The 27,022-nt window shown below is 43.1% G+C and overlaps 1 protein-coding gene and 1 long non-coding RNA gene across 3 annotated transcripts in view; one reads left to right on the forward strand and one right to left on the reverse strand.

The window, feature by feature from the left end:
• The first annotated feature begins 2,396 nt into the window (after positions 1-2,396).
• LOC148683408 (uncharacterized) lies at positions 2,397-4,488 on the forward strand. The gene is made up of 2 exons (XR_015947358.1): positions 2,397-3,921; positions 4,065-4,488. It is a non-coding gene; the product is annotated as an uncharacterized LOC148683408 (long non-coding RNA).
• A 2,349-nt stretch (positions 4,489-6,837) lies between these two features.
• The window catches only part of B4GALT1 (beta-1,4-galactosyltransferase 1), a 47,572-nt gene continuing 27,387 nt past the window's right edge, over positions 6,838-27,022 (reverse strand). Inside the window, exons 3-6 of one of the 2 annotated variants that reach the window (XM_035140728.3) lie at positions 15,028-15,215; positions 13,903-14,025; positions 10,943-11,047; positions 6,838-8,976 (exon numbers count right to left, since the gene is read on the reverse strand). In XM_035140728.3, coding sequence (XP_034996619.1) covers positions 8,841-8,976; positions 10,943-11,047; positions 13,903-14,025; positions 15,028-15,215 — 552 coding nt within the window. In that variant the 3' untranslated portion in view covers positions 6,838-8,840. The remainder of the gene's footprint in view (positions 8,977-10,942; positions 11,048-13,902; positions 14,026-15,027; positions 15,216-27,022) is intronic. The other variant, XM_088659051.1, reaches the window with a different exon arrangement.

The raw sequence follows: 27,022 nt of genomic DNA on the forward strand, positions 1-27,022 counted from the left end.
CTGGCTTCTGCTGCCTGGGCCTGTGGTTTATTATAACCTGAAAAACATGGTCCTTACAAACAGGAGATCCCATACCCTTAGTGCTAGGGCCTGAATAGAACTTCTGATGCATTTTTGCTTTAGAATGCTATCAATGTTACCATTAACCATATGAAAGATGTTTCCGTATAACTCATCTTTTTCTCCTCCACCAGTGCTCTCCCATGCTGCTGGTTTAGAGCCAGAGCTGTACACAATTCTGTACAAGTCCTGAATAATCACTTTTTAAAAGTTAAGGCAGGTTTCTAGTCCTAGGGGGTGCAAAGCATGTAGGCAATGTGTGGTGAAATCTTCTGAAGGTGGAGGTTGCAATAATAAGGGCTGCATAGGCCCACATATTTAAAGCACTTTAAATCTCGTTACTTCCCTCCTAAAAAGAATAATTCTGGGAACTGTAGTCATAGAATCATAGAATCATAGAGTTGGAAGAGACCACGAGGGCCATCCAGTCCAACCCCCTGCCAAGCAGGAAACACCATCAAAGCATTCCTGACAGATAGCTGTCAAGCCTCTGCTTAAAGACCTCCAAAGAAGGAGACTCCACCACACTCCTTGGCAGCAAATTCCACTGCCGAACAGCTCTTACTGTCAGGAAGTTCTTCCTAATGTTTAGGTGGAATTTTCTTTCTTGTAGTTTGAATCCGTTGCTCCTTGTCCGCTTCTCTGGAGCAGCAGAAAACAACCTTTCTCCCTCCTCTATATGACATCCTTTTATATATTTGAACATGGTTATCATATCACCCCTTAACCTTCTCTTCTCCAGGCTAAACATACCCAGCTCCCTAGTCTACACAGAGCTACAATTGCCAGCACCCTTACCAAACTATAGTTCTCACGAAAACTTGTGGGGAGGTAGTATGGTGCTTTAAATATGTATTGCGTATGAAGTCAAGATTTCCAGAGGCCAGGAGCTTCATTCAAGTACCCAACAGAGCAGGCCTAGTTAATTAATGTTAGGAACCTGGAGCTGAACAGTTACCAGCTGGGTGATCAAAAGTTATAAACACACAGAAGACACAGGGGAAGCATTTGAACACCCACAGAGGAGGAGCCGCCAACCTTTTCGGACCCAGGAACACTTGAACAGATTTTTCTCAAGGGAATGTGGCCCATGACTTCGGCTAATCATTAGGAAGAACTTTCTGACAGTAAGAGGTATTAAGGCAGTGGAACGGACTCCCTCGGGAGGTTGGGGACTCTCCTTCCCTGGAGGTTTTTAAGCAGAGGTTGCATAGCCTGCTGTCATGGATGACCTGGTTGAGAGCTGACCATCCTTTGTGGACCATCTTACTATACCAGATAGACACGGGTGGCGCTGTGGTCTAAACCACCGGGCCTCTTTGGCTTGGCGATTGGAAGGTCTGCAGTTTGAATCCCCGCGGACGGGGTGAGCGCCGATTGCTCTGTCCCAGCTCCTGCCAACCTAGCAGTTCAAAAGTACACCAGTGCAAGTAGATAATTAAGTATCGCTGTGGCGGGAAGGGAAACGGCGTTTCCATGTTCTCTGGTTTCCATCACGGTCCTCTGTGCACCAGAAGCGGTATAGTGTTGGCCACATGACCCGGAAAGCTGGCTGTTGGACAAACACCGGCTCCCTCGGCCTGAAAGCGAGATGAGCGCCACAACCTCAGAGTCGCCTTTGACTGGACTTAACCGTCCAGGGGTCCTTTACTTTTTTTTGCCTTTTACCAGATAGAATCAACAAGCAATGGTCTCACCGCACACTAATTTTGGGCCATTTTAATCTCAAAAAATTAAAGAGTTGGCCTTTGAACATGTGTTAAATATACTCTTACCTCCCAAAAACAATCCAAAATGGCGCCCCAACACTGGGGAGGGAAAGGAGCTGCAACACATGACCTCATGTGACAGGTGATGACAGAAAAAGTCATACTGCAGTGGCAACAATAGTTTCCCTTAATTTCAATTCATTAAATCTAGCACGCGGGGAGCCACTTTATCTAGATTATATAATTCAGTATTTGAACGATTGGTATTAATAATTGTATTATAAACCGATGTTGTTATAATGAGGCTATTATTGGATTGCAATTGAAAACGAATAAAAAATTATTACAATAGTTTTCCTTAATTTCAGTAGAGGACTTAATTTAAATGGGAACTGCCAATCCCGGATTGGGACCAAGAACTCAGGCCAACGATACCATTCAATAATGAGAATAATCCCTATTAACAAACCAATTGTGAACATAGAAAACAAAATCACATGCAACCATACAATGTTCTCTGAAGCTCCATAATTTTAAAAACAAGTTTATGTTTTAACATCTGTGGATTGGGAGCCAAGGGAGAAGCGCCACCAAAGGATTGAAAATATAAGAGCAGAAACGTTCTGTAGAATTAAAAACACCAACTTTTATTGTTTACACAATGTCTTTAATGTAGTTTCTTGCAAAATAAAATATGTCACCAAGCCACAGCAATGCTAATTTATCAAATGCTGCTCTGTGGAGCAATTCCTCCCCCCTGCCCCTCCCCTCCCCTTGCTATGAACATATTTTAAAGGCACTTTCATCAAAACCTTTGAAGCCGAGAGCACAAAAACGTATTCTCAGGTAATTCAATGTGGTTTCTATGACACACACCCCCCGATCTTCACACAAAGAGACAAAAACACACATCAAAGCTATTTATGATGTGCAACATAAAAAGTTGCTTGCATAGTACGATTATGTGCCCACTCCCCCTAACGACATCCTTGACCAGATTTGGACAGGGTTTTTAAAGCCTTCCAAAGTCCAATGAAGCCAGAGAGAGAGGGGGCAATTTATTCTGAGAGTTAAAGGCAGTGTAAGAGAGGTGTGTGCATGCTCCGCCCAATTTTACCACGCTTTTAATTTGTTTTGGTGGGCGGGTGTGTCTATATCACTCCCCAAACCCTAAAAAACTGACCTGAGTGGTAGAACAGTGGGACAAAAATAATATGTGCATCTGCCGTGGGAAGCAAAGTGCTTTGCAAACAACATGCTTTAGTTTCCCCCCACACGCATCCCGTTGGCCACTGTGAGAACAGGACACTGCACTAGATGAACCACTGGCCTGATCCAGCAAGACCCTTCTTATGTGCTTAATATTTAAGTCTCTTAAAAACTATTGTGTCTCCAGCTTGCAATACGTAACCTACATACCTGCTTTCTGAGGAAGAAAGACTAACTTGAAATTTCCAGAAAGAGCAATTTTATTTCTGGAGGGTGGGTATCCCAGTAGCTCTCGCAGAGCTAAAAGACCGGTCATTTCAACAACAGGCACGGGTTGCTTGGTTTTTTAGTTTCCTTAACTACTGGATACATTAAAATAATAGGGAGGCACTATTCTCCATAACTTAAAAAAAACAAAACCCACCGTACTGGAGCATACAGCTGTGTTCCAAGGCCTGTTCACTTATTATTTGGAAAGTGAATATTTCATCCTTATAAACGACACCACATTCACACCATACATTTAAAATAGCACCATACCTCTTTAATAGACATGGACGAATCTGGGAACTGTAGTTTGTCAAGGGTGCTGGCCTCACAGAGCTAGTTTCCCCAAACCTTTGAACTACAGTCAGTCTGGATAGTTCAGTTTGGTTAGAGCATGGTGCTGTTAACGCCAAGGTTGCAGGTTCAATCCCCGTATGGGAGAGCTGCAGAGTTTTGCATTGCAGGGGGTTGGATGAGATGATCCTTGGGGTCCCTTCCAACTCTACAATTCACTGATTCTGTGATACAGTTCTTGGGATTCTCCCTGTCTGTTCAAGTACAGTAGTATAATAGTGCTTTGAATGTATGGTGCGGATGCAAATGTCTTGGGTTATATGGGTGGACTGCCCCGCCACTGCAAGAAAAAAATATGTCTGAGCTAGACTGTGGTGCTAGTGCAGGCATCCCCAAACTTCGGCCCTCCAGATGTTTTGGACTACAATTCCCATCATCCCTGACCACTGGTCCTGTTAGCTAGGGATCATGGGAGTTGTAGGCCAAAACATCTGGAGGGCCACAGTTTGGGGATGCCTGTGCTAGTGTGTGCATTTCAATACTCTTGCTTCCCCAGCCCACTCATTTCTTCTGGGGCTGCTTGCTATCAGGGTTCAGGGGAATGCTCCATGCAAATATACAGCACAGTATGGTTTCCTCCCCAAATACTTAGGTGAAAGGGATGGAGAACAACCCAAGTCAATTACTATAGCAAGATGTATATCCACTATAAGAAATACCTGAGCAGACCCCCTGGTTCAAAATGCACTTAACATTTGATTGACTTAAAAAACAATAATCCCCGGTTACTTCTCAATTAAGGCACATTCCAGAGTGTTTGCAGTCAACTCCAAACATAAGTGAGCATATTTAAAATGAGAGGAAGGCATACACTTCCAATTACAGATATTTAAGTTGTTCTGCCCTCTTCCCACACACCCAATGGTAAAAGGCTAAGCATTTGGCTCAGTATTTTGAAATAAATAAAGAAGTTAAACCCAACATGCATGAATGAAACACACGCACACACACTACCAGCTAAATAAAAAATTACCAACTAAATAAAAAGGGCTCAATTTTTTGTATTCCTCCCTCCCCCTTAATTATCAAATTAGAATAAGTCAAAACCTCTTAAAGTTAGGAAACTCAGGACCTGTTTGAACAATATTCTCCACAGAACAGGGTTGTATCCTCCCTTCTCACTGTGAAGAGAAATTAATGACTACACATGAGATCCCCTCAGAGATATTTACGGTAATCTTTAAAAAAAGATTCTCTCAAATGATCAGAGGGATGCTGCTCTTGAGTAAAGGCAAGATTGCCTGGTTTAGATATTCACTTCTTTTTTGTGATTTACAGAATGAGAGAGGAGCCATGGGGATTTGGGGTGGTGGGAGAGAAGTCCTTAATATTTTCCTTCCAGGTATTTTGGACTACAACTCCCATCAGCCGCAGCCAGCAAACTATGGTAGTTCACATCGCTGAATAGCCTCAGTGCCAGGGGCGTAGCCAGGATGAAAATCAGGGGGCCAAGGGGCGGGGCCAAGGGGCGGGGCCAAGGGGCGGGGGCGGGGCCACATCGGAGCAGCCCGAAATCGGGCTGCTCCGACTCCTGACTCCCCCTCCGCGATAGGAAGGGATGAGGGGGAGCCAGGATCAGCCCGAAATCGGGCTGCTCCGATCCCCTCCTCCCCCTCTGCAATCGCTGGGGCAGGTGGAGGGAAAGCCCCAGAGCCGCGCAAAGCGGTTGCCTGGCTTTCCCTCCGCCCGCCCCACAGCCAGCCGGCTAGAAGGGACGTCTCCCTTCTCCCTTGCTGGCTGTGGGGCGGAGGGAGGGAAAGCCAGCCAAACGCTTTGCGCGGCTCTGGTGCTTTCCCGCCGCCCGCCCCACAGCCAGCCAGGGAGAAGGGAGACGGCACCGGGCGGGCAGTGGGGCAGGCTGGCCAGTGGCCCTGCTTCTAGGGGGGGCAATTGCCCCCTCCTGCCCCCCCTGCCTACGCCCATGCTCAGTGCAATAGGATGAGTTGGAGAAGCGTGGTGGATGACTGCAGAACAGAGGATCTGTCTCCAAGCAGGGGCAAGTTGGTTTTGCAGAACAGAATTCCACCAGCATATTTTCTTCCCCTAGCAGCAGAACTTATAGTGACAGCAGCAGATCTCCAACTCAGTTTGTCTAGGACTAGATGAATTGTGGGTAGCTTTCCTTCGGCAGCACAGCTGAGGAAGTGGAGTGGAAAAGTCCCAAGGTTACAAGAGTGCAGGAAAGCAGGTTAAGTTCCCCATCCTTTTAAAACTAGGTTGGGCGTGAGGAACAGTGAGTATTCCAGCGGCGACTGCTGCTGTCGCCTGAGGAGATACTGGGAGATTTCTGAGGAACGTGGAAACTGCTTGCCAGTTCAGAAGTACACTTCATGCATCTGATGAAGCGCTCCACAGAAGCTTATTGGCATATTTGTTGGCCTTTATAAGATGTCGCAAGTCTCTGCCTTGTTTATGCTCCTATATGCAAGGCATTAAAAATGAGGTGAAATGACTTATGGGCCTCCACAGAAATAGGAGGCTGTGCAGGAGAAAGCTAAAGTTAAAACCCATCCTCATTCATTTATGAGGATGAATGATGGTTTTGAGCACGCCTGATGCTATAAACACAGATTCTGACATTCTGGAAGAAGTATCTAGTTGAGATTCCATCCTTGCAGGGGGTTGGACTAGATGACCCTCAGGATCCCTCCCAACTCGATGAGTCTATGATTCTAAATTTTGTAACCTAACAGCACTGCGATCATGTCACCTCTCCACACAGACAGTACAGAGAGGGCAGGGAGAAAACACAACATCCAAATAGGGCCTGAGTTTCAAAGGCATGCAAGACGGCTATTTTGAGAATTCACAAAAATATTTTAGATGTCTTTATCTCCTCAAGCAATATACTAAAAAGGCCACCCTTTTAAGGAGCACACCAACCTCACAAGGATGGTTTATACCAGGCATCCCCAAACTTCGGCCCTCCAGATGCTTTGGACTACAATTCCCTTCTTCCCCAACCACTGGTCCTGTTAGCTAGGGATCATGGGAGTTGTAGGCCAAAACATCTGGAGGGCCGCAGTTTGGGGATGCCTGGTTTATACAAATCAAAGTGCACAAACCCCCTTTTTAGTCTGGTTTAAATGTGACTTTGCCTGCAGCTTGTATTGATGGTGTTAACATGTTGCCTCATGGCGCTATTTTATATACAACCCCCTGCAAACCTTTCAATAACATGTTGCAAAAATAAAAACTGCGAATTTCACGTTTTAACACACAACACTGCAAGGAAAAATAACTTTTTTTGTTTGACATTTATACAATAGAATAGTAAACGTATCTGACAAAATATTTTTTTAAAAAATATATATGAGAGACTACCTTATGAACCCAGAATTACAGACCTTTTTGCCATTCCTCGGTGAGAAACAGATTGCATTGTAACAGTAAAAAAAGGAATATGAAATTCAGCATACACGAATAAGGCAATCAAGAAATGGTACTTATGCAAGTTATTCCACCCCACCCCCCCAATGTCAAGGACTTACAGGCATCATTGACAATGACGCTTTGCAGGCCCACTGACCTCAAGCAAGGGAGTTACATCACAAATCAACAGTTCATCCACTGCTACAGACTACAGAGGCAGCCTAGGCCCAAGCTGCATAGTGCAGCCAACCCGTTTCCCCCCCCCCCTCCGAAGAGTGGCAAATTCCTACTCACTGCTTAATAAGGTGCTTTCATATAGTTTGCTTATTTAGTGAACCCCAGATCCTTAGTCTATCTATTGCTGCACCTTCCCTGAAATCCTACCTATTTGCATAGGTGCCGTTGCCTTACAAATGGAAACGGGCTTCCTTGGCTTATGAAATCTTTGGCTGCACTGCACACACTGCTACTTTGCGTGCTTCTAGAGGCAAGCCCACACTGCAAACTGGGAAGCACAGTGAATGTCGCCTGACCTTCCAATACACAAGGCAGTGCCCTTCAGGCTTTGTGAAGCACTACCTTGAGCAATACCTGGCCCATTCATTCAAGTGTGGCAGTAGTTTGCCAGTGAGCAAGAGGCTGAGTGTGCACACAACAGGGATGCTAACACTACACACAGATGGACTGACTCAGGTAAGCAAGTGAATTTTTAACAGGGCAAAATGCATGCAGAATGCTTTTCGTGCATCCATGGGCCACATCTCATAGGTTTGGCCCCAAGTCTCAGGCTCGCATTCTGCCCCTCTACCTCTTTCCCTCACCGAAGGGAGAAAGCATTGCATGATCTCCGGACTATAGCATGCGTATTTGAACTTGGGATCTCTCCAACTATTCAGTTTGCTCCAAGACAGAAGGAGGACTTCAAGATCAACTTCAAGGAGGCTGGAAAGATCAATTCGGATTCAAATAAATACTGTGCAGTCCCGTTCACTGTGCTTTTTCTCTGTGGTGGACAGAAACCTACGCCAAACAGATAACTGGGTTGAGAACTTTGCTCTCAGAGTCAGAGCCTAAAATTTTTTGCCATGCAAAGACACTTTTCAGGAAAAAGAGACCCAAGTTATTAAAATTCCCTCTGCCAGCAGAACAGAATCGAAGCCCCACCCCACCCCCTTTTTGATAATCCTATTTCTCTTCCCTCTTTTTTTATTTTTAGGTTGTTTCAATAGCTATGAAGACAAGAACATTCCTGTCGGCAAGAATGGGGAGCTGTATCAAAAGAGGTAAACTCAAAAACAATTTTAGCAGCATTTTCCAGTCCTTCATACGGTAACCACGGCACTGAATTTTCATAAACATTACCTAATTTTAAAATTGAATTGGGGGGGGGGGGGGAATGGTCCATAATTGCATAATACACCATCCATTTTAGAGCAGAAGTATTTCCCCAAGTTTGTGCTACTGTTATTTATAGTGGAGAACATGGCAGTAAGCAATGGGCACCGTCAACGATGCCGCTCTCTTGCGCAAGCCCCACTGAGGCACAAAGGCAGCTTTCAAACATTTCCATGGGGCTAGCACAGCAAAACTTCCCAGTGGATTTTGCCCATATGTCACTACTATTTCCCTGAAAAATTGACATATTTACGAACTCCTACAAACAGTTCTAAACTTTAAAAGAGAGTCACACATAGCAAGAGTTTTAAGATTAAAATTCTTAATTGTCCATCCAAATGAAAGGCCTCAGAATGGCAAAATAAGGCATCCTTTTTTTCACGTTGATTGTAATAAAAAGCAGGGATAAAATTCTGATAGGATGAGCAGCCCCTGTTTAGGGTTCTCCAAGTCTTCTGTCGCACCTCTGCCATGCTAGCTTTTTGGTGATCCTATATCCACTGTGATTTTTGTATACAATGGCAATTTCTCAGTTCGTTCTACTGTGTATTTCAGAGTGTTTAAGCCATCAGAGTTCATTGTCTCCTTTGTGTGAGCAATTTTGTTGAACCTGTAAGAACAAGAGAGATTCAATGTTGGGAAATCTCAATTTGCAAACAGAATCTTCATTTGCCTCCTCGAAAGGGCATTCGGGCTAATGCGAAGAGAACAAAATATTTTATGTCCCAAATGCTCAAACCTAACATAAACATTTTTGTGCTGATATCAGACAGAAATCTAGGAGATGGTATTTTATTGAGCCAGCTAATAGGACAACAGTGACTTTGAAAAAGACTGGGAACCATTTATAATATATTTGCAGAAACAAAAGAAGACTATTGACTTGATGGCAGGATTTAAATAAACACTCCCATCTTTATTAACAAAGAACATTTAAAATAACAAAGAAATGATATGGTGGACTTTTAAGACACAGCAGTATGTAATAAGGGGGAAACGTACCAGAAATGGAAGCTGAGGGAAGCCCGGGAGGGAAGGGAAGAGGTGATGTAATATAAATGTTATTGATATGAGATGCATGTAATGATAGAAAAAGAAAAGTGAATAAAAATTTAATATATATACTGGTATATAAAAATAAAGTGATTCCTAGAGGCAGCTCCAAGTTTTTTTTGTTTTTTGTTTAAAAAAAGAACCAGCTAATAGTTTCAAGATATGGTGCAAGCTTTCAAGTTTCGCAAAGAAGCGTTAGGACTCAGGGCTGAAAAGTGGCATAAAACAATCTCTTGCTTTTCATTTGGCTTAGAGCAGGCATCACCAAACTTTGGCCCTCCAGATGTTTTGGACTACAATCCCCATCTTCCCTGACCACTGGTCCTGTTAGCTAGGGATCATGGGAGTTGTAGGCCAAAACATCTGGAGGGCCGCAGTTTGGGGATGCCTGGGCTTAGAGCCTAGAAGCCATGATGGTAGGGAGCAGACTTTTCCACCCGTGTGCCTGCTTCATTCACATCTAAAAGAGGAGTAATAGTTTCGCTTTCTTACAAAAAAAGTGTGTGCAGGTAGACAACAAAACCCTCAACCCAAATTACTTCCTTGTGAACTATCACTTCAAGCATCTTTCTCTCCCAAGCTCAGCTCTGACGCAGAGGTGGAGCTGGGCTAGAGAGGAAAATAGTTGAACTGCTGAGCAGAGGGAGATGAAGAATGACAGGGTTAAGTACCCCTCACTTGTAAAATCTTTCCGTTGTAAAAAGACAGCCCCCCACCTTGCTCCCCCCAGCAACCAATTCTAAATATGAGCAGGCCATACAAGTCTCTTTACTGTTAGATATTGAAATTAACGGAGAGCCAGCAAAATGGGGATGTGTTGTATACAACTACAACAACAACAACAACAACAACAACAACAACAACAACAACAACAACAATTTATTATTTATACCCCAGCCACTCTGGGCTGCTTCCAACAGAAAAATAAAACACAGTGATCTATTAAACATTAAAAGCCTCCCTAAACAGGGCTGCCTTCAGATGTCTTCTAAAAGTCTGGTAGTTGTTTTTCTCTTTGACATCAGATGGGAGGGCGTTCCACAGGGTGGGCGCCACTACCGAGAAGGCCCTCTGTCTTCATGCTGACGGAAAGCTCCTTTCACCCAGTCACAGCTACCATTTGCAGAAAGCAAGGTAGGCAATTTTATTATTATTACTTTGCAAATTCCTGCCCCCTGTGAGCCTCCAAGGTCTGCTTTGAAGGAACTTCCTGAACAGTATGGGAGCTTGCAAGGGGGGGAAATTGATGGAAATCACCTCCCAATGAAGGAAGCCTTCTAGATCAGAAAGCCCCCTAGCAGCATGAAAGAGACCACCGGCTGCCACCCAATACCACTATTTCAGGCATCCCCAAACTGCGGCCCTCCAGATGTTTCGGCCTACAACTCCCATGATCCCTAGCTAATAGGACCAGTGGTCGGGGAAGATAAGAATTGTAGTTCAAAACACCTGGAGGACCGAAGTTTGGGGATGCCTGCACTATTTGAAAATGTTTGTACTGAATGCAATGTAGAAGGACCTACCTCTGTGGGTTGGGCTCATTTTTGTTGTCTCTCGAATGGCGAATCATCCGACATTTCCCAATTGCAGCATCTGGGCGGGAGATTCTCATGCCTTTGAAAACAATCCTGCAAAAGGAACACAAATGGAGAGGCTGTTGTTTCATATAAAAGCACAACCATGCTTTAAACCAGGGATGGCATGGGAAGCCTGTGTCCCTCCAGGTGTTGTTGAACACCCCTGGTATAGCCAGTATGGCTAATGGTCAAGAGTGCTATAAAGTCCAACATCATCAGTTTCCTCATCCCTGCTTTGAAGATGCCCATGGAACGAAACATAACAGTCCAGCTGAAAGTTTCATATTTCAAATGAAAGTGAAATAACATTATCACTTATTTCTCTATAGCTTTATAGCACACTTATCTCATCATTATCTACAGCAGTGTTTCTCAACCAGTGTGCCTCCAGATGTTTTGGGACTACAACTCCCATCATCTCTAGCTAGCAAGACCAGTGGTCAGGAATGATGGGAGTTGTAGTCCCCAAACATCTGGAGGCACACTGGTTGAGAAACACTGATCTACAGCACAATTCCAAACGTTCAGAATGCTTCACACAGCATTCTGTGTCACTTTCACAAGTATATAGAAAGGAGATATAAAGACCAGTTTTTACTCTGTCTGCATGCTGGTTCAGTCCCTGTGAATTCGGATGGCACTACCTCACTGTATTGGGCTGAAGGTTGATCCAGAAAGAAGTCAATATCTTCTTAAAAATTCAAATTCTAATGTAACTTTTCCCAGTCATAATTAGTAATCCAAGAGATATTTGGCAGCTGCAGAATCAGGAAATACAGATTAAGTGCCAAGACTCTTGGAAGGCTTCCACAATAATTTTTGTTCAACAAACTGTTCTCTGCCTGTCCCCTGCTCTATAATGTAATGTCCTTTATGTTCTCCAAGTTCTTCCCAGACCAGGTTATGTTGCCCTCCCCCCCCCCACACAAAAGGCTCCTGCCACGTTAACAAAACTGTGGTTTCCAAGTCATAAGCAGTAATAGTTCCTGTTTATTCCACATTAGTGAGACGCTGCCTGCATAGACACTATACCTTTAAAACACATTTGAAGTACTTCCCCACCCCCTCAAAGAATTCTGGGTACTGTAGTTTACTCCTCACAGAGTCACAGTTCCCAGCAAGCCTTCACAAAACACAGTGCCCAGAATTCTTTGAGAGGCAAAGTGTGCTTCGGATGTGCGTACACAGTCACCATCTGGGGCACTGGTGTTTAGTTTTGTGCACTGCAGTTTAAGAAGTGGTAAGAACAGTTCAACTATGGAACCGTTTCCAAAAGGAATTGGGGGCTCTCTTCCTTTAAGCAAGAGTCAGGATGCTTTTGCTCTGGGTGGCCTACAAGTCTCCATGCCTGCCCCCCCCCCAACTCTTACAGTTCAGCCTGGCTTTTAGTCTGTACAACCCATTTCATTTGACTTTTAGTTTTGTTGGGCGACTTTTCCCAACTCCCCAACTTTTGTGTTTAGATTGTGTTTTTCAGCTATGGGAGTGAGGGGGGTAGAAGTGGCACTAACTAACTAAATCTGATGAATCTGATAATCTGTATCTGATGAAGTGTGCATGCACACGAAAGCTCATACCAAAATAAAAACTTTGTTGGTCTTTAAGGTGCTACTGAAGGAATTTTTTTTATTAACTAAATAAATAACTGTCAAGAGCTGTTTACTTTCTCATGTCAAGAATGGCTCACCTTAAGGAGCATTGAAATAGGAAGTAGCTAAAAACATGTCTTCAGCCTACCAATAAAGGGCTTGAGGGCTGAAAAGCAGGTTTCTGAGCAACAGTGGAAATGGAAAAGGAGGTACTCTTGGTCTTGTAACTCTGCTTTTAACTTTTAACAGAGTTAACATTTGGCTTAACGTTTAGCATCACGGCCCTCTACCATTACTGGAACGCCCGTTCTTTAAATAAAATGAAAATATACAATAAGGATACTTCTGAGCATGCTCAGAGTTCCTTTGGCTTCTGACAGTTCCAACATCCTGTGCTCAGCCCACTTTGAATTAAAAGAATAGGAAGTCTGACCAGGGTTCCCAGAGCCCCAGTAACTTTATTTTGAGAAAATGAAACAGTGAATTCATTTCCTTTGACAGTATTCGTAAAACACAGTCTACATTTTTTTAAAAAAGCATTTAAGACTTAAGCATCTTAAATTCCCATACTGCTGTGCCTGCAAGCCATACTCCCCATGTTTTCTAATCCTCCGAAGACATGAACATCCTGGCATTACTCTGTAAAGACTTCGTGGAACTTCCAAAGACTTAGCAGCATGCCTCCCTACAGTACTAGTGAAGAGGAAGCAAGCTTTCAAAGAGCCTGAATGGAAACACTTGTCTGCCAAAGGCTTGACCCTGACAGTGGGAAGAGAGACTCTTGTTTGCTCCCCAGCTTAGTGAGCAGCGCTAAAGAGACAAGGAGAACAGTGACCCCGGCGCAGTGTAGAGCACCAGACTGTCCCAGGATCTCCTGCTTTCTGCCAGCTCCGTTTGACAGCGAGCCAGGAAGGAAAAGGAAACAATGGAGGAACACCATTCCCTGGCCCTCTTTGGATACAAGCCGCTGCAGGCTAATGTCTGGAGTTCACGCTGAAATACAAACAAGTTAAGCTATTTGCTAATGTCACAGCCAGAAAGGCAGGTGTGGCAGCTGGGGACAGATTACGTAGCCAGCGGGATTTCTTTCACCACTTCCTGGCACATGCTTGTAAGCGGCCGCTTTCTTGGCCAACTGTGGGATGTAAAGAAGCGCCTCCTATAGTGAGTGCACACATGGAATGGGATTCAATGTCACACTATGACGACTGTCCTGCTTATTCAAACATTTCAGTTTGCCAGACGAGCCATCCCCCTCTCCTCCTCCTCCAAACAGTGAAAGAAATCTATATTAATTGGGAGGCACAGGAGCCTTACCTGTTATAAATGTCATCATCTTCACCACCCCAGCCCCAATAATTATTGGGAAAGCCGTTGATTTTTTGGAATTGCTCCTTGCTCAAAGCAGACACTCCTCCAAAATACTGATTGTAAGGCAAGCTGAAAGAGAGAAAGGCAACTCATTAAAAAAAAAAACTAGTTTTAGCTATCACCAAGATGTTAGGATTGCTCGTCTAGTTGCACTTGTAAGTTAAAGTATTAATAATTGCATTAACAACAACAACAACAACAACAACAACAACAACAATTTTATTATTTGTACCCTGCCCATCTGGCTGGGTTGTCCCAGCCACTCTGGGTGGTTTCCATTAAAACAATTATAAAGTGTAACATCAATAAATGCCATAGAAATATGTGCTTCAACACACACACAAAATCTTGACTGTCTTAAAGGATGTAGTAAGCTCAGAATTCACTTAAACCCTTCCCCCACCCCAGGTAAGTTGGACAGTTTTCATTTCCTGCCCTATCAGAAATACAGCAGAATGTAATTAACTGCATAGTTATCAGCATTCTTTTTTTCCCCCTTAGCACATTACACACTTCAAGACTTCACTTTTCAGGTAATCATCTTCCCACCAATATGGCAGCAGCCCATTTGCTATCTCCAAAACTTGTTCCTAATGAAGTGGCATGCATAACCTGCAAGCATCTTCAGGTGTAATTCAGCCACGACAATAAACCATAATTTCCTGTACATGTTCAAGCCGTTTACTCTCTCCCCTCTTCTCTGTCAAGTGCCAGGAGACAAGTGAGTGTGCAGGAAAACAAGGGTTCACCACAGTTCATTCATGTGGGAAACAAGGCTTCCCCATTACATCTAAAATGGATCTCAGGCATTGCTTCCCACGAGGCAAATGTTGTTGTTGTTGTTGTTAAAAAAAGCATTATTATTATTTATATAAACTGTTCTGAGAGCCTCTTGGCTGAAGAACAGTAAGTAAAGTATCTAAAAAAACATCCAAGTGCAGAATAGGCAAGCCGACATGGATACAGGTTCCTAACATTAATCCACCCTTGATATTAACAGCCATGCTATTATTATGTGACTTTTTTTTTTTTTTGCTAGCGTCGAATACATGTTAGCAATTGATCTCTTACCGGAATCCAAATTTATCCATCGACACAGAGAGGTGCCTGGGTTGACTGTAACACTTGTATATATTTCTGTCATCCATAGGGATTAGGTCAACATCGCTAAATACAAAGCAGTCATATTCGTATTCTTTCAAAGCTTCTGTGAATCCTATGTTCAGAAGCTTTGCACGGTTAAATGTTGCGTCTCCGCCCTAATGTAAGAAAAAGAAGGGCTATTAAGCACAGTCAATAAAAGCTGGTTAACATTTACTATTTATTATAGGCCTGGCCCTTCACAAGCAGTAACGTTGACATGCGGGTGGCAAAGTTCTCTCAAACGTTTCCTTCACCATGTTTTTCTGTTCAGTTTAGCTTAAAATTATGATCGGGGAGGGAGATAAGGAAGCTAGCTAGCTCCTGCCCGCCCCGCCCAGGCCCCTTGCCCAGGCCTCAATTGTTGTCTGCAGAGAGAGGCTGCTTGTTTCCCCAGCGACATGTGACTGGCTGATTAGATTATCTGTCTGGAAACTGTAGAAATGGGTCCCTTTCCTAGAGAAGCTGCAGAACTGTGAGTTGAACACCATAAAACAGGATTTTCCCCATTTTCCAAGAAACTCAACAACAATTTTTTTTCTTGTTTTCCTCCTCTAAAAAACTAGGTGTGTCCTATGGTCAGGTGTGTCCTATGGCGTGAAAAAAAATACGGTAATTGCTTGTGTTTTTGAATGCACCTCAGAAGTTGAATGGCTTCCACTGCGCTTTTTTCTTTTTTCTCCATTGACTTTGCCGACCGCCCTTTGCGGTTTTCGAACGTTTCGGAAGTTGAACGGTCTTGCGGAACAGAATTCTGTTCGACAACCGAGGTACCATTGTACTAATACAGTGGCACCTCGGTTTACGAACTTAATCCATTCTGGAATTCCGTTCTTAAACCAAAACCGAGGTAAAGTTTGCAAACTGGGACACTACTTCCGGTTTTGCAGAGTTTGTAAACCAAATCGTTCGTAAACAGGACTGTTCTTCAACCGAGGTACCACTGTATAGGAAATTGATAAGGACTCATTTCCTCCCAGTAAGTGATAGGTTAGAAGTGGTACCTAAGCTCTATAAAAGGGTTTAGTCCTATAGAAGAGGAGGAAGATATTGGAGGCAACCTGGATCTCACCCAATACAAGTACTGAACATCTGATGCAGCTGTGCTTCTTATAACTATACTGTATTTGTAAATATGTGTAAAAGAGTTACTCCTCCTGAGGAGCACAATAAATGGCGTTATGTGGTGTGGTACCTACCTGAGGTCCTAGATTTAGGATTAGCTGTGTACTTGGCGAGATCCCATGATCAAAATAAAACATGGCATCTTCTAGAACAGGCACCCCCAAACTGCGGCCCTCCAGATGTTTTGGCCTACAACTCCCATGATCCCTAGCTAACAGGACCAGTGGTCAGGGAGGATGGGAATTGTAGTCCAAAACATCTGGAGGGCCGAAGTTTTGGGGATGCCTGTTCTAGAGGGTAGCTAGTAAACCTTCTCTCCATAGGAAGTGAAGTGGGAGAGGAAGGATTCTGAGTTCTCAGTTTCATTCTGGGATATTATTCTTGGAACCAAGTAATAAGCAAGAAGCCCTGTGGAGACTGATAAGAGGAAATACAAGGAAAAGCCTGTTTTGTTTTGTTTTAAAAAAGATTGGGACAGGAGCAGCTGTGTTTTGGGAGTTCCCTAATTTTCATGTAATTCATACTATTTTTTTTAATGCGGTACAAGGGAGTAAAAGATAGTTGAAGGTGCTCTTAAATCTGCCTTATTCTTATAGCTATGTTAATAAGTAAATGGTTTCTGCAATAATGTATTGTCAGTTTGTTTTCAGAGTTTCTAAATTGTAATCTGCTCTCCTCTGACTTTCAAAATATAATGAAGTTGTTTACAAACTTGGCAAGAATTCCAGGATTCTTTAATCCTTAAATCAGCGAAACTAAAAAGTGTCCTTGCCAATTTAAGGAGGGTATAAGGGCATGGCTGAAACCACACGTTTCTCTTATTTCAATTAACCCTTCAGGAAAACCAGCTAGGGCGACTCCACACACAAAAAAAAGCAGCTCTTGATTACTATAGAAATATAAAAGCCAAATTGTAAGAAAGGAGAATTAAAATGTGATGCTCATTCGAGAAAAGGGTCTCATGAGAAAGTATTTCAGAAGTTTATTAGGGGGTTGCTTTGCTTCCCAAAGTGTAGAGAAGACTGTTCTAAAAATTATGTATGTCTAGCAAATTCCTATCCATTCTGAAGGAAATCAGCCCTGAGTGCTCACTGGAAGGACAGGTCCTGAAGCTGAGGCTCCAATACTTTGGCCACCTCATGAGAAGAGAAGACTCCCTGGAAAAGACCCTGGTGTTGGGAACGATTGAGGGCACAAGGAGAAGGGGACGACAGAGGACGAGATGGTTGGACAGTGTTCTCAAAGCTACGGACATGAGTCTGACCAAACTGCAGGAGGCAGTGGAAGACAGGAGTGCCTGGCCATGGGGTCACGAAATGGCTAAACAACAACAAGCAAATTCAAAGGCAGAATAGCTTTCATAAATGCTATGAGCCTGACCTGGTGCTCAGCTTACTAGGGTTAAACAGAGATTAATTAACCACATTTTAGAGGGGTCTCACATTTTAGCCCCAACAACTGTATAGTGGATGCAGGTAAGGCAAAGAGAGAGCGAATCTCATGACCAAGTGGGATTTGATGTTCTATCCACTACTCACATAGGAAGCTGCCTATGTGTATAGCTCAGCACATTGATTGACAGTGGCTCTCTGGAGTGGCAAAGGTAAAACAGGATCTACTGGCAGATCTCTGGGTAATTTGCAGTAGATCACAAAGGATTTATGGCTCCCCACTGGTTAACACAAGCAACTCCATCACCAAATTAGGCTACTGAAATGGAGAAAGCTGGGGGTTGGGGTGGGGAACCTAGAATGAATATTTGAGTAAAGACTTGTGAGCTCAGTTCTAGTAATGAAAATAAAATCCTGGGCTGAAATGTGTCTTGCTCCTTAATTCAAAGTGCATGCTGGCTGTTTCTTTAAGTCGGTGTTTGGCTCTAGTGGGTGGACTTCATGGTTTGAAGTAAAAGCAACGTAGAGCTTGCAAGCTTAAAGTCTGTCCAGCCGGACACTACATTGCATTGCCTCTCTCATTTCTATGTAACTGTTAAATTAATTTAATATTCTATTATAGTTTCGCCTCTGAAATTGCTACTTCCCAAGTCCTCAGAAAGGAGAAGGGCAGGAGATGAATTTAACAAAGCAAAGTGTTATCAGCAAGTTTGCACTTGTTCACCATAGTGACGTAATCTCACGACCCATTTGCTATCGGCATGGCTCAAGTCCAGACATATGAAAGCAACCATTCCAGTTGGGTTATGTGAAATGGCACTGAACCTGTACGGACAGAAAAGCTTTATAATAACGACCCCACAAGCATAGCCCTATTCACCCCTCCAAGATCCTAACGGCAGCACCACAGCTTCCGTGGCTTCTCACAGCTTCCGAATAAACACCTTTTGGGTGTGGGTGTGTGCCCAGCTAATAATTTATGTCTACCTCACATCAAGCAAACAAGCGTTCCATGCAGAAAGACACTGATAACAATGCAGATAACACTGAAACCACAATTCATGCTAGCATTCAAGGTTAGCATTGGAAAGTGCCATGCTGCAGGAGAGGAGAAACCTTACTGAAGAGACGACAGGTGCTCTTTCTCATTTAAGGCTTATTATTCCTGCAACTCTTGAGAGTCCCATGGACTGCAAGAAGATCAAACCTATCCATTCTTAAGGAAATCAGCCCTGAGTGCTCACTGGAAGGACAGATCCTGAAGCTGAGGCTCCAATACTTTGGCCACCTCATGAGAAGAGAAGAATCCTTGGAAAAGACCTTGATGTTGGGAAAGATTGAGGGCACTAGGAGAAGGGGATGACAGAGGACGAGATGGTTGGACAGTGTTCTCAAAGCTACGAACATGAGTTTGACCAAACTGCAGGAGGCAGTGCAAGACAGGAGTGCCTGGCGTGCTATGGTCCATGGGGTCACGAAGAGTCGGACACGACTAAACAACAACATTCCTGCAACTCACTCTCTCTTGTGGCAGTACAATTGTATTGCTAGGTCTTCACCCTCTTTAAATCCTATTTAAATGTATACTTTCCAGAACAGGAGTTTTAATAGTAGTAGTAGTAGAGTAACATTCAGTTCAGAAATAATTACTGGTAGGCATTTTGAGACGACAGCCTTCTGCCTGGTGGAGAGGGAGGGAGGGAGAGGGAGAGGGAGAGGGAGAGGGAGAGGGAGAGGGAGAGGGAGAGGGAGAGGGAGAGGGAGAGAGAGAGAGAGAGAGAGAGAGAGAGAGAGAGAGAGATTTGCTACTACAGTACTACATTTGTCAGTTGCCCCCCCCCCCCAAAAAAAAAAGAAAGAAAGAAGTGACTTAGAGGATAAAATACAACAGTCAAGATATGCTGGATGAAGTTTATTACGTTAAAATGTGTACAGTGGGAAACAGCAGACATTTAAGATAACTGCATAGGACACAGGAAGTTGCCTTATTCTGAACAAGAACATTGGTCCATTTAGTAGATTACTACAGGGTTGTAGCGTGGGGAGGACCAGGAGGGTTGTAGCCCCTGGTGCAGGATTTTGAGGGGGTGTGAGCCAGGCACCCCTCCAAAAAAATGGATTCCTGCCCTGCCTGCTGCCGGGGGTTTCTGGGCCCTGTAGCTCAGCCTGGCCTTGCTGCCGTGTCCCCAGCCCCCTTGCTGAATGGCCACAAAAATAAAGAGGGTTAACAAAATGATGTAGATTGTGGACGAACTAAACACAAAGATGACTTGGTTGCTGCCCAAAGTAGTATCCCTGTATGTCCCTCTCCTCTTTCCCCACTAAGGTGGGCAGCTAAGAGGGGGAGTTGAGAAGACCTCAGGTAAAATCTCATCTCATCCATGAATTCAAGAGTGCAGCACAGGAAGGAGTTAGACAACCTGTCCATACAATCTTGGCATAAGAACATTTGGTCTGTTGCAATCTCAGAAAAGATAATGCCCAATCTACAATTGATACAGGGTAAAGCAAAACCACAATATACATATTTTAGTGCAGTATGGTGAGACTTTATTCAATTTACCATGCATCAAAATATGTACATCTCTTTGCCAGAAATAGCCAAATCTATATGGATGTCATAGACCATGCACATAGACAACTTGGCAATTGTCTCACATCCCTTTAGTTATATAATATATAACGATACTGTATGAAGTGCTCACCTACACCAATGTAACAGCAGATAGGCTTGGTTTGATATAACCATCTTGAAAATCAACAAAAAATAACTAACAAACCATGAACTCATTAGGTGGATTTAATGAAGGCCCCATTGCAGCTTTGGCTGCTCATAAGCACCTGCCTTAGTGTACAGGTGAAACTCTGAAAATTAGAATATCATCGAAAAGTGCATTTATTTCAGTAATGCAACTTAAAAGGTGAAACCAATATATGAGATAGATGCATGACATGCAAAGCAAGATATGTCAAGCCTTTATTTGTTGTAATTGTAGCTATTTGTCGTTAGGCGGGTCAATTACAAATGGAATGTAATTAATGAAATGTAATAACGATGTTTATTTTTGTATTATTGTAACTATTTGTTTTATTACTGTGGAATTTCCAAAAAGAAAGCATTTGCAAATAATAATAATAATAATAATAATAATAATAATAATAATAAGTCGCATTACTGAAATAAATGCACTTTTCGATGATATTCTAATTTTCCGAGTTTCACCTGTATATGAAGCTCTCTGTATATTGGAAACGCACTATTAAAAATGTTTATTTATGCTGACTGCGCTTCCTTTTAGGGAAATTTAAACATAACAAACCAAGATTGTCTGGATTCCCTGGCATTGTTTTCTAGTGGTTAATCCCCTCTTTGAATGAATTGTGTTAGTTCCAACTCCCCCCACCTCTTTCCCCAGTGCAATAAATATAACCACAGGGGGAAAATTGCAGGAAGGAAATCACAAGCCAAGTGCCTTGAGCAAAGGATTCGGATATAAAAGCCTTCTTTCATGTATATCCTCCTCCTTTTCACACGCACTTAAGAAAAAGTGATCTAACCAGAGACAACCAACTTTCACTTCTGTATACTTCCATACCTTGATTATGCTTTAATGAACTGACACCTTTATAATTTATTTAAATGCAACAAGGTAATAATGCAACAATGTTAAATTCTTGCCAAAGAGAGGTTTGGGTGGGTTCAAGGTCCTGAAATTATTTAGAGAACCATTAAGCTCCTGTCAACTAAATGGCTGGATGAAAAGCCACCAAAATTCTAGGCTGCAGCCCTAAACCCAAATTTTTGAGAAAGTAAGCTCAACGGAACTCAATAGGGCATACAGAGGATTTTGCTGTAAAAAACCCAAAAGCTATTCTGAAGCACAAATACATTCACTGAAATGTAAGGTGAAATACTCTTCAATATATTTATTTTTACCAGGTTGTGATTTTGCGTGTGTGCTTTTCTGCATGTATATGTAAATGTATGAAAATATTCCTTCAGTAGCACCTTAAAGACCAACTAAGTTTTTATTTTGGTATGAGCTTTCGTGTGCACGCACACTTCTTCGTGCATGCACACGAAAGCTCATACCAAAATAAAAACTTAAGTTGGTCTTTAAGGTGCTACTGAAGGAATTTTTTAAAATTTTGTTTCGACTCAGACCAACACGGCTACCTACCTGTATGTAAATGTATGTTTGCACTTCCAATTTTCCTTTTTTTCTAAATAAACATTATACAGATAAGCAGGGCAGGGGGGTTGGTCATGGTACTCACCAATGGAGAGTACTGTCACCTCTTTTTTGCTGCCATTTTTTTTGCTGGCACCCACAGCACTTCCATGAAGCACAGGGTTGTTGTTTTTTAACCAAAGGCTCTGAGCTTGGAGAATTTGGGGGGGGGGGAGGGCGGAGAAAACCTGAAAGTATGAAAATCTACTAAATCTGCGTAATGTATACAGGTTGCAGGGTTCAGTTTCTTGGGTCAGAATTTGAACTATTTCCTTTTTTTTTAAAAAAAGTGCAAAATACTTGGCTTAAAATGTTCTGGGGTAACTTGCTTGCTGCTTGGTGGCAGGCTCTTTCCTGAGGCAAAATCAACACAGAAAACAAATTAGGGGACAGAATATCTACTAGTTCATATGTAACAAGAAATGGAGATGTGGGGTTGGACACAGCGCTGAAACCTGACGAAGTGAAACAGAACATAAAGAGAGAGATTTGAACCAAGAAAATAAAACTCTACCTTAAAACCATTTTCAAGACAAGACAGCAGTAAGGTTCCTTGTGGGTCTTGCACTGACCTCCTCCTTGGTGGGGGAAGGAACAGTCCAAAACTGTGTTGCCCAAATTTCATCTACTCCATACAGAAGCAACAGAGCCATTGTCTGTTTGCACAACACACACAACTTCTGCTTTGGGCTGCAGAATCAAAATAGATTTGCAGTCCATCCAAGTTTGGTCAGGTGGTTTTAGGTCAGCTGATCCATCTGCCATATAAGTAACGTAGACAAACTGAACACTTTGAAACAGTTCAAGAAGATGTAAATATGAAAAGCAGGTCAAAGCCGACATTCAGCTGGGCAAGAGAACATTCACATAGGAAATATTTATTTATTTTTCCAGTTTCATCATCTGCCACCCTTTGACAACATATCTGGGACACTTGCAGCTGTGCCAGCCACTTAACTCTCCTCCATATATTTGGTAAAATATATATTATTATTTTTTGTTAACAGATATAGTTTTGTTAAAGAACTGAGACGGTTTGTAAATGTTAATAATAATTAATAATAATTTATTTGCACCCCACCCATCTGACTGGGTTGTCCCAGCCACTCTGGGGAGCCTCAAAACATATATAAAAACATAATAAAGCATTAAACATTTGAAACCTTCCATATATAGGGAAATATATAGAAACAGATCAGTTCTGATGGCACAAATGTAGACCATGCTGAATGTGTCCAAACCACCCACTTTTTTTTTTGGTGCCTTGTTTTGTTTCTGTGTGTTTCTGTTATATATATATATATATATATATATATATATATATATATATATATATATATATATATATATATATTGTGGCTACAGCCTCAAATGCTGGAAGTGGCCTGGGCCTCTCTGGACCTCCGAGAGAGACTGGGTGGATCCTACCCCCAAGTATTTTCTTCCCTCCAAAATTGCACTCCCCATTGCTTTTTAAAGGTTTGGCAAACATCCAGCTTCCCAAACCCACAGAATTATCTAGTTTGGCCAGCAGCAGAGTATGGCAAAACATGCCTCCTTAGGGGGGGAGGGGAGTTCATCTGGAACCAATGTACAGCTTGCAGAGGCTCTAGCCATTCTTTTTCTTCTTATTTTGCAAATTTAACAGGGCAAGGAAAAGGCAGAGGGAGAAAAAAGTTTAAAGTCCTGGTCGAACAAAGATTGGTAGACCTGGGGAGGTGGGGTGGGAAATAAGGGTAACAACAAAGAAATCACATTTCTATCCTCCATCTGCAGGGACACAAGAGAAGAACTTGCCCCAGAGTTTTGGAAAACTGTCAAGCCCAGTGGTTTCTGCTGGGTAACCAGCCCTTTCAAACAGCCCCTTAACCCCTAGAACAGGCTTCCTCAACCTCGGCCCTCCAGATGTTTTGAGACTACAATGCCCATCATTCCTGACCACTGGTCCTGCTAGCTAGGGATCATGGGAGTTGTAGGCCAAAAACATCTGGAGGGCTGAGGTTGAGGAAGCCTGCCCTAGAGAGATGTGAAGGACCAAACCCACAGGGGAAAGGCAAAGTCAGAAAAAAATGTGGGTTTTCTCTCTCTTCCTTTTTCTCGAGTCTTAATAACAAAAAAATGCACACAGAGATTGAGAGATTCATATTCTCTTTTGTGCTACCCTCTCCGTTGTGGCGGCATGGGGTTGCTGTTCCATGTTTGGACTCTTGCCATGTGTTGAATGGTTCATTAATCCACATATAGATTAATCCATAATATATATAATGTTTACTGTGCATGTATTTGTTTAGATACAGTTGTCCTTTTATCCTCTTAGAATTTTGAAGTGTCAGGCATAGGTCTAATGGCTTTAGCCCAAACGTAGCAGAGTTTTCCTGCACAGTGCAGAAGCTAGTTGAGGTGGAAATGACTAGTCGGCTAGACGCAGAATAACTATTTACAGGATTTATTAAAAGAAAAGAAAACCAGCAGAGTTTCTGCATACAAAGCAAAGCAAAATAAATCCTCTCTCTCTCTCCAACCATACGCAGCACTCCTACTCCTAACACCCACAAGAAACAACTGTGCTAGCATTCCTAGATAACAGAGTTCAGTGCTAGTCATTAACCAATGAGAGAGTTGTTGCCAGGCCAGGCAGACCTTGGCTTTCTGCCAAGAGTAAATTGACACTGCCTTGAGTTAATTGTGTGAAGCAAGAATCTGTAAGTTTCCCATGAGAACCAATTATCAGAAACCGAACATATCCATTCCACGTTCACAGTATTTCCAGGTCTTGACTTGCACATGACACCTTAATATGTTTGTTGTTTGAATGGTTACTAACCTATCTCTATTCTAGCTACCGTATATTCCGGCGTATAAGACGACCCCCAACTTTTCCAGTCAAAACATAGAGTTTGGGATATACTCGCCGTATAAGAAATACGACCTGGCATGTAAGATGACCCCCGACTTTTGAAAAGATTTTCCTGGGTTAAAAAGTAGTTTTATACGCAGGAATATACAGTATTATTCCAGTAAATTTGGTTTTATATTGACTAGCCAGTTTGTGGTGGTGGTGGCGTTTTGTTTTGTTGTACTATTATTATTGTCACCACATTTGATAATTTGTGTATATAATCTGCTTTCCTTTGGACCATGTCAGTGGGTCCGAGAACAGGGTCTTGTCATCTGGGCAGCCCAGGAACTCCATACACGCTGCCCAGGCTTGTGCCCCAGGGAGATCGCTTCAGTGCTGCTAAACCAGCAAAAACAACACGGGAGGTAGCAGCTACACGTTGCCAGCCTCTGCAGCCTCAGCCGGCGCTGTTATTCTCCTGCGGCTTGACTTTGCCCCACAGGGCACACACTTGAAACAAAAAGATGCCAACAACAGCTGAAACAGAACAAATGTCAATCAAGTTTTCTCCAGATGGATGCTTGCTCCAATTTCACGCTAAATAGTGAGTTTTCCGGGGTGGTGGTGGTTAGCAAGGGACAAATGGAAAACCACTTGGACCTTTCTAAGGCACAGGACAAGTGAGAGTATGGGCAAGCCCTCGGCATTTTATGTCACTATATATTATATATCACTAGAAATCAGCAAAGCTGGCTGCAAGAGTTACTGTACAGGCGCCAATTTGAGGATACCCAACACACCTCCACTGTGCTCCTCAACTAAGAAGCCTCAAACTAATTACCAGTTGGTTCAGAGAGCCAGCTGGACTTTTGCCCGGAGCAGCAGCTGTAGGTTTCTGTCAAGTCTGGGCAGACATAAATCCCGTTGGCTCTACTAAGTCGGCCAATCCCACACAGAGTTCTTTGCTCCAAAATTGCAACATGTGCAACAGCTGGTGCTCATTAATTATCCCGCACAAATATTATCTAAGAAAGAATGAAGAGCATAAGATTGGCGTTGCACGCTTGGCGAGTTCAGTTCAGACTTGGACGTTGCTACTTCCTTGAGGTTGGCAGAGCTCAGAAGTTAGAGGCTTCCCATCCTGCCTCTGTTTTGCAGGAGAGAGTTCATGTCCTTTGCTAATTAAATCTCTCATTTATTATCGCATTAGGAAGTTGCAACAGCAGACGCAGGATTTCTTAAGTTAACAAGTAAATAGCTGCTCTGTTCTTTCAATAAATGTAGCTTAATGCTTTTCGCTCTGTGTTCCAGGGCTCTCCGATGCTCACAGAAGTTTACCAAGGCTTGTCCAGTGAGAAGACTATCTATCATGGGGGAGCATCCCTGAAAATTAGGCTGATGTTTGCAACCATTTGCCTCAGGGGGTTGTTAAGTCTGCTCGACAACACACTCAAATGCATGCAGAGGTCTTGGCCAGTGGTGTAAGTGCTATGTAAACCCTATAATGCTCCCCTGAACTTTTCGCAGAGGAGTCTCCTGCCAGGCCCACAAGAGTTCCTTGTCAGACAAGTCAATGCAATTTCAAAGCTAGATGGAACCCAAAAGCAAATCTCTGTGCTGTAGAACAGGCCCGTTTTATAGCTTAATTATAAGCTAAAGTTAATGTAAACCAACTTTTATAAACTGACTGCAAATCTTGCTTAACAAGCGCTTGCTAACCATAATATGTAACCTATAGTTAAGTTGCAGGGCACGTTTGGATCATTTTAAACTATGGTTAACTAAATCATGGTTTATAAACCATAGCTTAGTATATTGTGCAAACCAGGCTGCTGAGTGTCCACTGAGCAATCATCTCAGCCAGAATACTGTGCAACAAACAGAGAGCAGGTGCACCAGTGAGATGTGACTGCAAGGCAAGTAACTTAAAGGTAAAGGTAAAGGACCCCTGACCGTTAAGTTCAGTTGCGGCCGACTCTGGGGCTGCAGCGCTCATCTCGCTTAACTGGCCGAGGGAGCCGCTGTTTGTCCGCAGACAGTTTTTCCGGGTCATGTGGCCAGCATGACAAAGCCACTTCTGGCGAATCAGAGCAGCGCATGGAAATGCCGTTTACCTTCCCGCCGAATACCTATTTATTTACTTGCACTTTGACGTGCTTTCGAACTGCTAGGTTGGCAGGAGCTGGGACCGAGCAACGAGAGCTCACGCCATCGCGGGGATTCGAACCGACAACCTTCTGATTGGCAAGCCCTAGGCTCTGTGGTTTAGACCACAGCACCACCCATGTCCCTTAGTTGCGTACTAGAGAGGGGCAATTAGCACCCAGTTTTTTCCACTG

This window comes from Zootoca vivipara, chromosome 15, assembly GCF_965207765.1.
Source record: "Zootoca vivipara chromosome 15, rZooViv2.hap1.1, whole genome shotgun sequence".
Lineage (NCBI taxonomy): Eukaryota > Metazoa > Chordata > Lepidosauria > Squamata > Lacertidae > Zootoca > Zootoca vivipara.